The sequence below is a fragment of the Myotis davidii genome, unplaced genomic scaffold (genome assembly GCF_000327345.1).
Source record: "Myotis davidii unplaced genomic scaffold, ASM32734v1 scaffold555, whole genome shotgun sequence".
Classification (NCBI taxonomy): Eukaryota; Metazoa; Chordata; class Mammalia; order Chiroptera; family Vespertilionidae; genus Myotis; species Myotis davidii.
The window spans coordinates 83,978-100,767 of NW_006286315.1; the positions used below are offsets into that span (position 1 = coordinate 83,978).

General features: G+C 47.8%; 1 protein-coding gene across 6 annotated transcripts in view; it reads left to right on the plus strand.

Annotated features, from left to right (window-relative positions):
- The first annotated feature begins 4,742 nt into the window (after positions 1–4,742).
- ZNF263 (zinc finger protein 263) overlaps positions 4,743–16,790 on the plus strand; it is a 29,129-nt gene continuing 17,081 nt past the window's right edge. The window contains exons 1-7 of one of the 6 annotated variants that reach the window (XM_006757850.2): positions 4,743–4,992; positions 5,115–6,026; positions 7,310–7,490; positions 7,943–8,013; positions 8,333–8,459; positions 10,390–10,506; positions 11,003–12,336. In XM_006757850.2, the coding sequence (XP_006757913.1) occupies positions 5,640–6,026; positions 7,310–7,490; positions 7,943–8,013; positions 8,333–8,459; positions 10,390–10,506; positions 11,003–12,168 (2,049 nt within the window). In that variant the 5' untranslated portion in view covers positions 4,743–4,992; positions 5,115–5,639 and the 3' untranslated portion in view covers positions 12,169–12,336. Of the gene's footprint in view, positions 6,027–7,309; positions 7,491–7,942; positions 8,014–8,332; positions 8,460–10,389; positions 10,507–11,002; positions 12,337–12,453; positions 13,301–16,790 lie in introns of those variants that run through there. The other 5 variants (XM_015560112.1, XM_015560111.1, XM_015560113.1 and 2 more) reach the window with 5 other exon arrangements.

The following is a 16,790-nucleotide window of genomic DNA, read 5'->3' on the forward strand; positions in this document are numbered from 1 at the left end:
TCCTCCGCTGTAAATAAGCCGTCTACCTCTCCCGGGCGCCCGGCCTCCGCTGGGAGGCCCCGCCCTCGCCCCGCCCCCGGGCTCAGGCTCCACCCCTGGGGCCGGGAGCGCCTTTGTGTATATATGTTAATGATTTTTACAGTTATTTGTAATCCGCTCGCATATTTTATTTATTCCCCCAATTTCAATAAATTATTTATTCCCCAGATCCTGTTTTTTCCCCCTTGTATGGGGACATTGGGGAGCAGGGGTCCACCTGGGGTTCAACATCCTGACCCCCGACCTTTGCACTGTCCTTTTATAGAGAGAAGGCAGGAGACCCAGCTCTGCCACATGAAAGCACCCCAAGGGTTTGGTGGCTGCAGGGCCCTGCCGATTGGGTTTCCAAAACAGGGCTGGTGGGAGAAACCACGCCCCCTGCGCCCAGAGGCCTGTCTCCCGGGTTTGAGCTGAGGCAGCCATGCCTGCACCCCCAGGAGCTGACTCACCAGTGACTCACAGCTGATTCCGTGAACCTCCCTGTGGAGGAAGGAGCACAACAATGAGACAGCAGGGCTTCAGGCCCTGCCTCATCTTGGGCTTGAGTCACCTGCCTGCACCCACAGGGGTGGGGTGAGCGCAATGTCCCAAGCCACAGGAGTCGCCTGGCTTCCTGCCCTGGGGGGACCCAGCTAACACTCTTGTTCCCTTAGGATGGCCTTTTCCACTGTCCGTTCTTCTGCGGCTAGGCCTCCTTCCTCCTGGACGAGCCCTTTTCCCCCTCCCCTCCCCTCCCCTCCCCACCTAGTCCACCTGGGCTTCCCTGGAATAGTTCATGCAAAAGAGATTCACTCTAAAGCCAAGTCAAGAAAACAACTAGGGCCAGTCACGCTAACAGCGAGGAGTGCCTCGGACCAGAACCAGGCAGTGAAGTGAGTTTTTGAGAGCGGAGTGCAGGTGTTTGTCGGTTGGTTGGTACCCTTTATTGGAACTACTTTTCTAAAACATTTGTTCCTCTTGTTTTGATCACCCTTAGGTTATTACCAGATCCCACGAAATGTTGTGGGGTTGGTTTTGTTAAAATAAACAAACACATGCTACACTGGCCTCCTGCTCACCTGGAAGCCAGCCTGGGGAGTGAGTGGGTGGCAGCTGAATCCCAGGACCTCCCCTTTGTGACCTAGTCCTCTCTTTACCTGGCACTCTGGTCTCCTTACCCTCCTCCCTCCCATTCAGTAAACAGATGAGCTCCTTAAAGTGACATGCTGACAAAAGCCTTTGAGAAAGGGATGCCTAGAAATATCTGCCAGGATGGGGAAGCTGCCCCATGAATAGCAGGATGCTCCTGGGTGAGCTGGGTTTTCTCTGAGTTGGATGATCAGCCTCTAGGAAGCCCCTGACCCTGAGGGCACCCTTCTGCCCATCTGAGGAACCTGAGACAGGCTGGGCCCTCAGCGGGGAGCAGGTGCTTCAAAGTTTGACAGGATTCCGCATGACTGCCCCTTCCCAATCAGGATGGGGGTCCAGGAGGTGGAAATGTAGTCAGCCCTGCCCTGGCAGGGTCCATACCACAGAGGAGCCCCTTTGCTCCTTGGTTGGAGGTGGGCCCCGGAACATGCCCCAAATCTAGGCCACTCTTGGGGGGGGGGGGGGCGGAAGGCCTCACTGCTTTGGCTCCATAGATACCCTCTGCAGCCTCTGGAAGCTGCAGACAAGACCCTTCCAGTTGTTCCCTCCAGGAGGAGGCTCCTCCAGTGGGAATAGGGCCAATATGCCCATCCAGGAAGATGCCTCCACTCACATTTAACCTCCCACAATGAACAGCCCTTTATAGAGTCCTTCTTACCTTCCCAAGGGCAGGAGTGGAGACACCAGTGACAAATGTCATTACAGCAGAAGCTGACTTAGCTGCAGGCTGTGAGGTCTGGCTATTGCTTCTTCACAGGCTCCTTCCTTAATTCTTTAACCATCAAGGAGACTTCTCTCTTCCCAGCCTGGGACCTCCCAACTCTTCCACTCTGCATCCAGAACAGTGTGAAAAAACACATTTAATCCCAGAACATTCCCCTAGGTGGCAGACTTTTTTGGTTGGCTCGGCCAACACCCATTCCGATCCCCATCCTCTGCTTCCTCCACCTTAGAGATTAGAAAAGTTAAATACTCCCTCCTACAATCTCTGGCAAGGTCACCAGTGCCTATGGGACTGAGTGTTGGCCAATGAGATGAAAGCAGATTTCTGATGGGTGGTTTCTTGGGAAGCTGTTTTTTCCTGATAAAAGGGACATTAGCCTGTCCCACCTTCCTCCTCCTTCTAGACTTGAATGCAGGAGAAGAAGTCAAACTTAAGAGGGTACATACTGTATGATTCCATTTACTAGTATATGATATTGTGGAAAAGGCAAAACTGTAGGGACAGAGAGCAGATGGGTGATTGCCAGGGGTTGGAATGGGGGAAGGATTGGCCACAAAGGAGCATGGGGGATTTTCTTTATAGTGATGGAATTGGCTCTTTATCATGACTTAGGTGGTAGTTATGTAACTGAATGCATTTGTCAAAACTTAAAGAACTATACACTAAAAATGGTGAATTTTACTGTATGTAAACTACTCCATAAGCTTGATTTTTAAAAAAAACCAACAACAAAAATGTGGAATCCTCCTTGACTCTTCTTTTTCTCTAAATTCAAACCATCAGAAAATCCTATTGGTTCTATTGTATCTTCAAATCATGTGCAAAAATGGCTACTTCTTTTCACGCTGGTCCAAGCCACTCCCCTCTTTCTCTTGGATTTCTATGATAGCCTCCTACCTGGTCCCCCTGCTTCTGTCGTTGCTCTTACCAGTCCATTCTCAGCACAGCAGCCAGAGTGGTTCTCTTAAAACCTAAGTCACATCATGTCATTCTTCTATTCAAAACCCTCTCATGACTCCTTACTTTACTTAGAGGAAATGACATGACCTTTCTGGCCTTCCTTCTTACCTCTCCTCTCCTTGCTCCCTGTGCTCAGCCACTTTGGCTTCCAGCTGTCTTGTGGAACACAATAGGCATGCTCCTGCCCCAGGGCCTTTGCACTGCAGCTTCCTCTTCCCCCACATGACTGCATGGCTCACGCCCTCACTTCCTACAGGTCTTTGCTCAAATATGACCATGTCACCATCCTGTTTACAAGAGCAGTGTTCCCCTCCCACATTGCTTCTTTTCTTGCTTTCTCTTCTTCCAGGACATTGATTGCTATGGAACATGCTACATATTTTATTTGTTCTTTGTTTATTGTCCCCTCCCAAACACACACAACTAGGAGATAAGCCTCTATCCCTGTATTTGTCCTATTCTGTTTTACTGTTTACTAGACTATCTTACCCAAGAAATATTTTGAGTTCATTAGAGGTTAGACCTTTATTTTATCCATCTTGGGATAGTCAGTGTCCAGAAAAAAAGGGCCTGGCAAAATAGCAGATGTTATAAATGCTTCATGAGTCCATGGTAAGGAGTATGATCTATTTCATCAGGATGGTGGACATTGTAGACATATCTGCTTTGTTTCTCTAATGAATCACTCAAGCACCACATTCTCTCATGAGCAGAATTTCATTCTCTCCTGGGGCTGCCCCACTCTCTCCACGAATTGTCCAAGAGTCCTAGGGATTTATTTAGTCCAAAGAGAGGAATTCTATGAGAATTGCAAAGTCCAGCAATCCTCCAATTTAGTTCCACAGAGTCAAGGTCAAGTGGTGATGGGGATGAACAGTGACCCCCCACAGTCTGAGAGACCAACCCCCACCTCCACTCTCACGTCCTGGTGTCGCTCTTGCTCATCTCACTCACTGCCAGCCTTGTACTGGTGTCCTCCATGTGCGACCTTGGGTTGCAGGTCTTGAAAGTCATACACACAGGCCCAGTCATCGTTCCCCAGTGCAGAGTGCCTCAGTGGCCTTGTCCAAAGGGCTTCTCACTTCGCCCATATGCTGTGCTTGATGCCTCAGGTACTTGTGTTTGTTAGGTCTGATCAAATAATTGGATTTATATCCCCTCCACTGGGGACTGACCTTTGGAACACTTCACAACCAACATTCCCTTTCACTTAGCCCAGTGGTCGGCAAACTCATTAGTCAACAGAGGCAAATATCAGGGTACAACGATTGAAATTTCTTTTGAGAGCCAAATTTTGTAAACTTAAACTATATAGGTAGGTACATGTTATTAACTTCATTAGGGTACTCCTAAGCTGGCCTTTGCTAAAAACTTCCCCAATCTAATTGAGGTTGACCCCCTTCCAACTCTCCCATCCACACTTGTCTTGTATACTTGTTTCAGATACATGAGTGAGGATGGGAGAGTTGGAAGGGGTCGACCTCAGCAAACGTACCTCAAAACAATGTCCCTCTCCCCCACTGCGTATCCCACCGAAGCCGCCTGCAGCAGCGTCTCCCGTCGCCCCACCAACCGACACCCCCCCACTTCTTCTAACGCCACTTCTTCAAAATAGACTGGCCCAGGCCAAACCGACTTCTGCGCATGGGCCACGAAGTTTCACGCCCCACGTGATATTTTCTGCAAGAGCCACACTCAAGGGGCCAAAGAGCCGCATGTGGCTCGTGAGCCTCGGTTTACCAACCACTGACTTAGACCATATTCCACTTGCTAAGACCACATTCCACTTGCTAAGTCATTATCTTTCCCCTCTGGAATTTCCCGGGATCCAGACCTGCCCAGAGAGTTCCCTACCAGAACAGCCCACCGAGTCCTTTAAAAACCTCTGGCTCACCCGAGAGGCCGAGCAGGCTCGTGGACACCGGCTCGGGAGCCTCCGGTGCCGCTGACCGCCATGGCTCCCTCTCCTGCAGCCCTGAACTGCCGGAGACCGCCTTTAATCCGTCATGAGTGGGACAATGACTCTCAAATAGGCTTATGGGTGAAGAATTTCGGGGAGTGGGGGGGGGCGGGGGTGTTAACAATTCAGATTTCCGAGCCACCCCGACACTCTGACGCACTGAATCTCGCGTGGCTCGAGGGTTTGTATCTCAGTAAACTTTCCGGGGGATTCGGGCCCAGGTGGCCCGCCGGTCACGCCCGCTTTAGGACCATTTTTTATAAATCTATTTAGCGAACCTAACGTCTCCCTTGGAACCTCCAGGGTGTCGGGGCTTGTCGGATGACTCCGCCTCTCGCCTTGAATTGGCCCCTCGCTCGTCCCGTCCCGGCAGATGAATCTCCCTCCCTGGTTGGTCGGCGGTGAATCCGTGGCGAGGTCTGGACCAATGGGCGCTGTAGTTCGCAGAACGTCACCTGGAGGTGGGTCCCCAGCTGGCGCCGTTGGCCGTGGACGCCTAACTCTCGCGCGGAGACTTCCGGCGGGGGAGCGGAGCTCGGAGTTCTGCGTGAGTTCGCGACGCGGCGAGAAGCGCGGCGCCCAGGTCCGTGCCTAGGGAGGCCCTGGGGAGGGCTGGGCCCAGGGCTGGCGCGGCGGCCTCTGGCACCGACTGAGGCGCCAAGGCGCCGGAGGCGGCTGTGGCCGGGCTAGAGCGGGCTCTTCGGCCGCGACCTGAAGCCCAGGGTCCTCGGGCTTCTGCTGACACCGGCCATCCCTGTGCGAGGCTGGGGGCTCCTTTCCAGGCGGGCACCGCTGGTTTCCCGGGCAGGGCACTCCGGGGGCCTGACGATGGCGTCGGGCCCGGGCTCCCAGGATCGGGAAGGGCTCCTGATAGTGAAACTGGAGGAGGACTGCGCCTGGAGCCAGGAGCTGCTCCCGCCGGACCCGGGGCCCAGCCCGGAGGCCTCCCACCTGCTCTTCAGACGGTTCCGCTTCCAAGAGGCCGCTGGGCCCCGGGAAGCCCTCAGCCGGCTCCAGGAACTTTGCCATGGATGGCTGCGGCCTGAGATGCGCACCAAGGAGCAGATCCTGGAGCTGCTGGTGCTGGAGCAGTTTCTAATCATCCTGCCCCAGGAGATCCAGAGCAGGGTGCAGGAGCTGCACCCGGAGAGCGGCGAGGAAGCAGTGACCCTTGTAGAAGATATGCAGAGAGAGCTTGGGAAACTGAGGCAGCAGGTGAGAAAAAGCGCTGTTGTATCCGCGGTTTGTTTGACCCTAGGACTGGGACAGCGTGCCGGCCCACTTCCCTATTTACTTGGTTTCCCTGAATAGACCTTAAATGGGCCAGAGGCCTTGTTGTAGTTCAGTCAGGAATAGTCATCTTCCAGATTTTACCCAATGAACAGAGTGAGTAGCAAAGTGCCCTGTTTCCATATGGAGGCAGTGTCTCTGCATTAGTGGGAGCCCCAAACTTAGTTTGCAGGGTTTAAATCGTCACTCTTGTTTCCTACTAGCGTTGTGACTTTGGGCAAGTTAGCCTTTATTAGTCTCAGATACGTCATTGGTCAAGTGTGAATGGTAGAATACCTTCCTGGTATTGCTTTTAGGGTTAGAGGGAGAGCAGTATGTAGTGTGTCCCCTCCCCTCCAAATTCTTGCAGCATACCATTGAAAATCGCTGCTTTAAACAGTCACACTACTTTCTGAATCACACTTTTACCAATATTTTTTATTTTGCTTGGTGAAAAGCGCTCAAGCAAGTTGTTACATTCAGACATACGTTTTTAAAAAAATTGATTTTGGAGAGAAAGAAAGGAAAGAAGAGAGAGATATCGATTTGTTGTTCCACTTATTTATGCCTTCACTGGTTGATTCTTGTATGTCCCCTGACTGGGGATGGAACCAGAAACTTTGGCATATCGGGATGACACTGCAACCCAGCAGTCGTCAACCTTTCGGACCTCAGCGGACCACCGGTTGGCGACCACTGCTCCAACCAACTGAGGCATCTGGTCAGGGCCATGTAGTTTTGATCACACTACTGGCTCGTAGTTAGTGCTTAATAGCTGTTAGCTCTTGTTATATTAGGGTCTGAAGTCTGGTCTCCTATACAGAGCTGGGTGGGAGTTAATTGTGGACTTAGAAAACCAGTTTGTCACTGAGACTCTGAGGGCACGTGTGCCCCCAGAGCCACCCAAGTTTAACTTATCCAGTAGTGAGGAAAGGGAGCATCTAGAAAAGGTAGGGGGAATCTAGAGGGAGTAAGGTGTGTCCAGAGGAGCTATGTGGGCAGGTGTGCTCACGGAGTGGACTCTTCTCCCCACCCCATCCCTCCATCCCCATTTTCTCTCATGCACTTGGGATCAGAAAACCCTGTAGTGGAAACCATCCTTCTCTCTAGCTGGGTCCAAAGGTATGTACCAGTGGTTCCCTGTTGAAGGTTTGCCCTCAGAATTCTGTACTAATTTCCCTTCTTGTGGGGCCCTGTTGTGATGATGAGTAATGTGGGTTGGTTCCCAGGTCACAAACCATGGGCGGGGAACAGAAGTGCTTTTGGAGGAGCCTTTGTCTCTGGAAACAGCACGAAAGTCACCGAGCTTCAAGCTGGAGCCAATGGAGACTGAGCGAAGCCCTGGTCCCAGGCTGCAGGAGCTGCTAGGCCCCAGCCCTAAAAGGGACCCCCAGGCTGTAAAGGAGAGGGGTGAGGAACAGTTATCTGGGTAGGTGGGAGGGAGAAGGGGCTTCGGGTTTGCCTTTGACAGCAGGATGAAGCACCTATGCCAGGGAGAGGGAATTTCTGGCTCAGGGTTCCCAGAATGGAGGGAAAGATCTAGAAGTGGTGGTTGGGTTCTTCTGGAAGTGGGAGGAGGAGGGAGATTTCTTTGCTCTTTTGTATGCAGAACAGAGACTTTTAGAGCTAGATGAATGATTGAGGGCTTGAATGCTGCAGACAGACTAGTGATATTCCTTATTCCCACCCCTGCATTTAGGATGTCATTTTGGATGTAGCTTAATTGTGCTTGTGTTGCCTTCTTTTGTTCAGTGTTCAGTCCTCAGAGCAGACTGGGTGATGGGGAATGGATACTGTGTTATAATCCTTGGGTTGCCAAGAATTAGGAATGCCATTCTCATCATGATTTCTGTCACCTTCAGCATTATCTGCTCCCTGGCTTTCTCTCTTTCCTCCCGAAGGAAACATGGAAGACAAGATGACTGGGCCCCAGGTGATGTGGAAGTTCCCAATGTCTTCCCTCAGCACACACACACACACACACACACACACACACACACACATCCCCGTACACACTGTGTTGCTCTTGTGGTGGTGGGGTCCTTTGGTCACTTGGAGAGGACCCTTACTTCCTCACCAATGTGTCTCCCCGGCTTTCTTTATATGCCTCCATCTCACCTCACTCCTAGGCCTCACCTCACTCCCCATGAAATGTGTTCTGGGCACTCCTGGGTTTTGCCCCTTTAACCCTTGACTTTGCTTGAATTGTTCTTGGTGCCTCAGGGGCTAAAGGAGATCTTGTGCTGTTTCAGTTGCCTGAGAGCTTAGAGGACGTGGCTATGTACATCTCCCAGGAGAAGTGGGGGCATCAGGATCCTAGTAAGAGGGCCCTCTCCAGGGACACGGTGCAGGAGAGTTATGAGAATGTGGACTCACTGGGTAAGGACTTCTTTTCTAGGGATGAAGACTGAGTCATTTCTGACTAGGTTCCTATGTCTTAGCCACTCACCTCCTGGACATAAGTTCCTAATTTTTTCAAAAGGACTCCCTTATTCTAAAACTAGAGGCCCGGTGCATGAATTCATGCACCAGTGGGTTCCCTCGGCCTGGCCCACGGGATCAGGCCAAAACTGGCTCTCTGACATCCCCTGAGGGGTCCTGGATTGCAAGAGGGCACAGGCCAGGCCAAGGGATCCCACCAATGCACGATCGGGGAAGGGACACGGGAGGTTGACCAGCAGGGGTGGGACTGTGGGAGGGCTCCAGGGCGAGTCTGTCCAGTCTCACTCTGTCTCAGTTGGGATCAGCTGGACCCCAGCAGCGAGCTAGCCTACCAGTTGGAGCATCTGCCCCCTAGTGGTCAGTACAGCATAGCAAGCAGTTGAGTGGCCTTAGCATATCATTAGCATATTACGCTTTGATTGGTTGAACGGACGTGGCACATTTGGCACACTTAAAGGCCCCCCGATGCCAGAGCTGAAGGCAAGGAGTCAGAGCTATAATGGTCTTCCCAAGGCAGAACAAATAGAACAAAATCAAATCCAGTGACTGACCCCCTTCCAAGCATGACACATTCTCAATGTCCTAGGATGCTGTGGAACTATAAAGTTCTTGATGACTTGCAATTTTGAAATGCTTACTCTTCTGATCTCACTTGTGTTTTCTATACTTCATTAGTATTTCTAGGCCCTTCCCCAAAGACACAAATTTCAGGGGCAGTGGCACCAGCATTCCAGCTTAGCAGCTCTCCCAGCCCTTAAAATTAAAAATTCAGGAAGTAGGGAGGACCTTATGGAAATTTGGAAATGATATATATTCAAAACTGGAGCTAAATGAATCAAGTGTAAATTAAGGTGCACCTGTGTGTTGACCTATTATGCAAGATTTTAAATGATGCCTATGAAATATGACCAAAAAATCCCAACAGTTTTTTAGATGGAGAGTGCACAGAAACTCAGGATTTAGGTGAAGAGTGTAGAGGTATTATTTAATTCCTTCAACTTTTAAGTATGTAAGAAAATTCTCATAATAAAAGTTGAGGGAAGTCTTTAAAAACAACCTAAGACAGCAATGTGTCCGTTACAATTATGGCTACATTGACACACACCATAGAAGAGTCACACTGGACTTTGTTTTCATAAGTTACGTTTTTATAAAGAGAAGCACAGCTGTCAGTTCACTTGCACTAATTCTGCAAAGGGGTCACTGCTGGGTTTGTTTCCCTTCATTAGGACCTTCTCTAGCTTCCCTATTACTCTGATGTGGTTTGGTGCCTAAGTTGAGCACAGCTCTTTCAGTGAGTGCTAAATAGGAAGAGATGTTCAGATCACAAGTTCTTAGAACTAAACTGTTTAAAGTCCAAGTTTGCTGGAGTTAGAGTGAGGTTTTTGTTTTTAGCATAGCATAGGAATGGCACGTTTTGATTTCGACCTCAGGGTCGTTTTAGAGCCTCCAGATCCTTTTCTGATTGTCCATCATATTATAGTTTCCTCTTCTGGAGTTGCCCAGACTAAATTCTATTCTCTATACGTAAGAGTCAAGGCTCGTTTACAATATTAAACTGATTACTTAAGGAACTGACCACTCTGACCATTTTGGTTTGGTTGTTTTAATTACAAAAGTGGTACATTCTCATTGCAGAAAAATCCCAAGTACTACAAAAGTGTAAAAAGAAAAAAGCTATAGTCTTCCCCCAATTTCTTTCTTTAGAGGTAACCACTGGGAACAGTTTGGCAGGTTAATGTATATTTCAGACTTATTTTACCCTCTGTATCTACTCACAGAGGACAGGGAACATGACTGTCTGTGCTTCCTCTGCTTGGTGGGGGAATGTGGTGACACAAAAATTGGTATCTTTCATTGTGAACAGAATCTCAGGTTCCCAATCAGGAGGCCCTGAGCATCCAGGTGGAACAAGGAAGAAAACCATGGGAGCCCAGTGTCCAGATTTGCAAGGAGGGACTGAGCCCCAGAAATCCAGCTCCAGGTAAGGAACTTGAGGAGCCTGCCCATCTAGTTTCCCCTTGTTGGGAGTGAGGCCTTTGAGGGTTGGGGTGTGGGGCTAGTCCATCACTGCTACCAGGAAGGTCCTGTGTCCCCACTGCCCACTTTCATCCCAGTGAGGCAGGCAAGGCACCCAGAGTTCAAAACGTAAGGAAGGATTCACTCCTGGGTTCATTTTCCCATCTTAGTCTCAGCCCTGCTCCATCCCACCCATTTCTGAAGGGCAGAGCTAGAGGCTCAGTTGAAGAGGGATATGGGGGCCCCTACTAGGGAATTAAGACTCATCTGAGCTCTGGTTCCTGACCATTGGCCCCACCTTTTATCCAGATACCTCTCTAGAGTGTTTTCCCTGTATGGGGAAGATAGAAAACAGATACAGCCAGTCTTTCTGGACTTCTGACCTACTGGCAGTAGTGGGCATTATGGGATTTTCTTTAGGGTAAAAATAATGTAGGGTTTGATTTCTCTCACTTTACCAGAAGAGAAATTTGAGAGCCGGGAAGAAAGTGCTCAGTCTATTTCTCCTGAGAACATCCATCTGCAGGTGCTTCTGACTGGCCAGGCCAGAGGGGAGGTGCCCTGGAGTCCTGAGCAGGGACGGCCTGGGGACAGGGCAGAAGGGCATTGGGAGCTTCCACCAGAGGATCAGATGGAGCAGTCCATAGTGGGAGCCACAAGTTGCAGAGAAGCAGGCCGGCCAAAGGAACTGCAGCCGAAGAAGCTCCATTTATGTCCCTTGTGTGGCAAAAATTTCTCTAGTAACTCAAATCTAATTAGGCACCAGAGAATACATGCAGCAGAAAGACTGTGTATGGGTGTAGAGTGTGGTGAAATCTTTGGTGGGGGCCCACATTTTTTATCACTACACAGAGCACATTTTGGAGAAGAGGCCCATAAGTGCCTTGAATGTGGAAAAAGCTTCAGTCAGAATACCCACCTGACTCGCCATCAACGCACCCACACAGGCGAGAAGCCCTATCAGTGTAATGTATGTGGAAAAAGCTTCTCTTGCAACTCCAATCTCCACAGACACCAGAGAACACACACCGGTGAAAAGCCCTACAAGTGCCCTGAGTGTGGCGAGATTTTTGCTCACAGTTCCAATCTCCTTAGGCACCAGAGAATTCACACAGGAGAGAGACCCTATAAGTGTGCTGAGTGTGGAAAAAGTTTCTCTCGAAGTTCCCACCTTGTCATACATGAAAGAACTCATGAGAAAGAGAGGCTTTTCCCTTTCTCCGAGTGTGGGGAAGCAATGAGTGACAGCAGCTCCTTTCTTACAAATCATGGAACCCACAAAACAGAGAAGAAACTCTTTGAATGTTTGACCTGTGGGAAAAGCTTCCGGCAGGGCATGCACCTCACCAGACATCAGAGAACGCACACAGGAGAGAAACCATATAAATGTACCCTTTGCGGGGAAAACTTTTCTCATAGATCCAACTTAATCAGGCACCAGAGAATTCACACGGGAGAGAAACCCTATACCTGTCATGAGTGTGGAGACAGTTTTTCTCACAGTTCCAATCGGATTCGTCATCTGAGAACCCATACAGGAGAGAGACCCTATAAATGTTCCGAATGTGGAGAAAGCTTTTCACGGAGTTCACGCCTTATGAGTCATCAGAAAACTCACACCAGATAGAAACAATGGAGTTTCATTTCACCACAGATAAGGTGGCCTATTCAGAGGGGTCTGCTGTTGAGAGCTGGTATTTCTTGCCCTGCTGACCAAAATCATCTGTGTTGTTTTATTTTTACATTTATTATATTGATTTCAGAGAGGAAAGGAGAGAGAGAGAGAAACATCAATAATTAGAATCATTGATGGGCTGCCTCCTGCATGTTCCCCTCTCCCCACACTGGGGATGGAGCCCACAACACGGCATGTGCACTGACCAGGAACCTAACTGTAACCTCTGGTCCATAGGTCAACACTCAACCACTGAGGCATAGGGGCTGGGTGAAATCATCTGTTTTTGAGGTAATTACTGTAAAGAGTAACAAGGATGGGTATGTGTGTGGGGGGGCAGGGGGGCGAGTCATTGCAGGGGAGCAGAGGCAGCAAAGGACTAGCATCAAACTAAAATGGAATTCTGTCTGAACTAGTAAGGACGAAAAGTCTTTGAGGTGACCTGCTCAGGGCAGATTTCTCTATTCACCTTGTCTCATGGTGCCTACCCCCTTAGTATATTTGGCCACATGGTGATTTGAATGCCTTAATTAGTCTTGTCTTTCCCAGCAGCTTTGGGAAACTATATGACTTTTTGTTACTGCTTCCTTACGTGGGACATTCAGCAGAAGTATTTGAACTCCTGAGGCCCTTGAGACCAAAGAAAAGGGGCTATATCTCCTGGGAAACCAGCTTGAGGGCAAAAAAAGACTGGTGGTTAGTTGTAGCTCTCCAAAAGGCCTTGACAGGGAAGCCACAGTTCACCTCAATGGCCTCACAGGAAGGGCCATTGGCAGGCCATGAATGTCATTGTCACCTCAGATAAAAAGGACCCAGAGACCTAAGGGAAATAGTAAGAAGGAATTTGCAGGTCAGCCTAGGAATTGGCAGAGGGAACTGGAATCTGAATTACTCTAACCTGTAGAGATCAAGACTTCCCCCACCTCTGTCAGAGAAGGATAAACAGAACTCTGGAGTCTTCAGAGGGTTATGTAAGAAGGGTTCCCTAGGAGACTTTGAAAACACAGATTTTAGGGAAATTAGGGATCATGCCTTTCCCTGTTAGAAGTATGGATGGTAATAAATACCTTCAAGAAACATGAAAGTGTGTGACTCTTCATTGAAAGTGTCCTGGCCTCCAGTGTTCATCTGTTTGGAGGACCTGCTTTCTCTTTGTGGTCTTGCTGTGTTGGTCGAGAAGTTGTCCCACAAAGGTGGCAGCAGACAGGTTGAGGTAGGGTGTGGCATGGTAACAAAGGGTCAAACCCAGTGGGTTTGGGGTGATGATGTCATAATGGTCTCTGAGGTTTTCTTCTGTAGTGTACAGCAGTGAAAGTATCTGATTTTTTTGTTTATAATGTTTTATTTCTTGGAAAGTAGCTGAAGGAAGATCAGGCTCTTCAGAGACAGGATATTTTGGTCTTACAAATGATTCCCAGGAAAAGGTGGTCCTGCTATAACTGAATTATTGCCCATTAGTGGAGAAAGGGCAAAATTATTAGGAGAAAGCATATTTTAGAATGGGTAATCAGGAATAGGAATTTTAGGAGTGTATGCCTGTGGGAAAGAGAAAACAAGGAGGTATTCTAGAAGGACATTCTGATCCCTTGAAAACATCTCAGGAAAATATCTAACTAGCTGCTTGTTTGGGAAACAAAACATTCCCTTGGAAACCAGCTATCTAATTAGCAATTTTAAGTGAGAAAAAGAACCCTATGTGCCCCGCCCATTTTTATTAGTCTGGCCTCAGCCCTGCCTCAGTTTAGAATTGAGTTCTTCCTTGGTTTTCTGAGCCAATTTTTAAAAATCTTTGTTTTGCCCTAACTGGTTTGGCTCAGTGGATAGAGCCTCGGCCTGCAGAGTGAAGGGTCCCAGGTTCAATTCCAGTCAGGGGCATGTACCTTGGTTGCGGGCGCATCCCCAATAGGGGGCGTGCAGGAGGCAGCTGATTGATCTTTCTCATTGATGTTTCTAACTCTCCCTCTCCCTTCGATGGGATATATATTAAAAAAAATAAATCTTATTTATTTCTCTGCCTTTCTCTTATCCACAAGAGGGCAGTGGTGGTGGGGGGGGGGCGTTAAGGATTTGAGAGATTAGTATAGGATCCACAGTGGTAGGAGTGGGACAGGGATGATGTGGTTGCTGATGCCATGAAATTGGTGGGTGGTATCAAGTTGATGTTAATAAGCATTCTCTGGTTACGATCACAACCTGTATGCATTTAAATCTTATAAGAATAGAAAGTGCCCCTCCCCCTTCACTCTCGCTCCTCCTAATCTTATGACGTGTCCAACTGGTGTTGCTCCTACTTGGAGCATTGCAGCTTGAAGCTTATAGCAACAAGGACTCCCAGGTATTTGCTTTTGGCACTGAAAGGCTTTCCAATAGGAGCCTTTACTCAGTCCCAGTGTAGCTCCCTTTCTAGCAAATTTCAGATGCATAGTGGTTCTTGGCCTTCTTTCATGAGATATCACAAATTATTGCATGTAAAAAACATTTAGCATAGTGCCTAGCACATAGAAAGTATGCAACTGTTTGTGCCATCTGTGGTCAGATAATATTTGCAGGACTGTCTTCTAAGCCCCCTGGTGCTGAGATCAATGTAAGACCACATTGGAAGAACTTCAGGGAGCAGTCTGATATTGCAGGCAGGCTTGATGAGGTCTTCCCTTAGAGGTCCTTCCTTACTGCAGACTCTAACCAGAACAGATTCCGACTGGCTTTTATGCCAAAGGAGAATGATGCAATTAACACCCCTGCCCCCTAAGTTCAAATGGGTACAAAGGAGATGTGGCCTGACCCTGAGCAATAGCTACACATCCACGTAGTAAATGTAGCACAGGAGACCAGCAGAAAGGCTCCTAAGTGGAGAATCAGTAATACATTTAATCAATGTGAAAATGCCTGGCAGAGGCAGACTAAAAGCAGGCAGACAGCAGTGAGGACAAAGACTAGCTCCAGAGACTAGACGTTAAACAAGCATTAAATTTTGTTTGGGGGTTTCTTCCCAAGAAAACTCATCAGAAATTGTAAGAGTTTTTATTGTAAGAATGAAAGAATTTACTGGTGTCAACATCATACTCTGAAATGACTATTGAATCATTACTATTGTTATTTGCTACTGATAATCACAGAATTATCAACTGATACATATTTGAAATAGGCAAAATCACCACTGTTTTAAGACTTGTAATTTTTGTAAATGTTTCACAAGCATTTGAAAAAAGCATGTAAAAAGTCTTGATGTATGTTATAGGAAACCAACTAGCAAATTTATTAGCATTAGGAGACTTCCTAAGTTAAGTGTTAGGAGCTCAAGAATAGCAAGATGAGTTAAACCAAAAGTACATTTATTAGCCCTAGCCAGTTTAACTCAGTGGATAGAGCACCAACCGCGTTTGATTCCAGTCAAGGGCACATAACCTTGGTTGCAGGCTCCTCCCTGGGTAGGGCTCGTGCAGGAGGCAAAGAATTGATGTGTTTCTCTGACCAATATTTCTATCTTTCCCTCTCCACTCTATAAAAATCTATAAAAATGGAAAAAATATCCTTGGGTGAGGATTAAATTTTTTTTTAAAAGTACATTTATTAGAAACATTTTCTTTTAGCCTTCAATCTAGCTTGCAGGCACTTCTGATTAAAACTTTATTTCTATTTTTAAAAAATATATTTTTATTGATTTTTCTACAGAGAGGAAGGGAAAGGGATAGAGAGTTAGAAACATTCATGAGAGAGAAACATTGATCAGCTGCCTCCTCCACACCCCCCACTGGGGATGTGCCCACAACCAAGGTACATGCCCTTGACTGGAATCGAACCTGGGACCCTTCAGTCCGAGGGCCAATGCTCTATCCACTAAGCCAAACTGGTCAGTGCTCATCACTTTCTTAAAAAAATTACAAGACTCTCTTCAAGTTGCTTCCACCTATAAGGTTGTTTGCAGCTTAAGATCATACCTTGATTCATCGGTTGAATAAAGGTTGAAGTGTTGTGGGGAAAGAACATGCATTTTATTCGACCATCCTCACTAGTTAGTGATTCAGCAGAAAGGTGAACTGGGGAATTGTCCAGAAGTAACAAGCTCTAATATCCTCTTCATGGAATCTTAGAAAGGTAAGTTGAAAATGCTTGACCTCAGGAACAAAATTTTGAAAGAACCATTCTGAATACAATTCTCTGGTGAACCAAACATTTTTACTAGGTTTATATAGAACAGGTAATGTACTTTTGTCCTCTTTCACATTTTTGGGCAGCTTTGATTTTCCAGTAATGAGACTTTAACTTATGAGTGCCATCGGCATTTGCACATAAGAGAGCAGATAACCGTTCTGTGTGTATTTTCCTTCCAGGCAGGCAGACATCTTTTCTACTTGTCTGACTGTTCTTTGGCATTGATTTCCAAAAGAGGTCAGTCTCACCCCCACTGTATAGTTGAGCTAGACACAGTTTCTCCTCTTTGATAAGTATGGACAATTTTTGTTGAAATGGCTCAACAGTTTCTGAAACTGAACTTAAAACTTGCTCCACTCATATTTTTCGGTTCCCAATGGGGGTGGGGGAGTGGGCGGGCTGGAGGGGTCACTGGAGAGGGG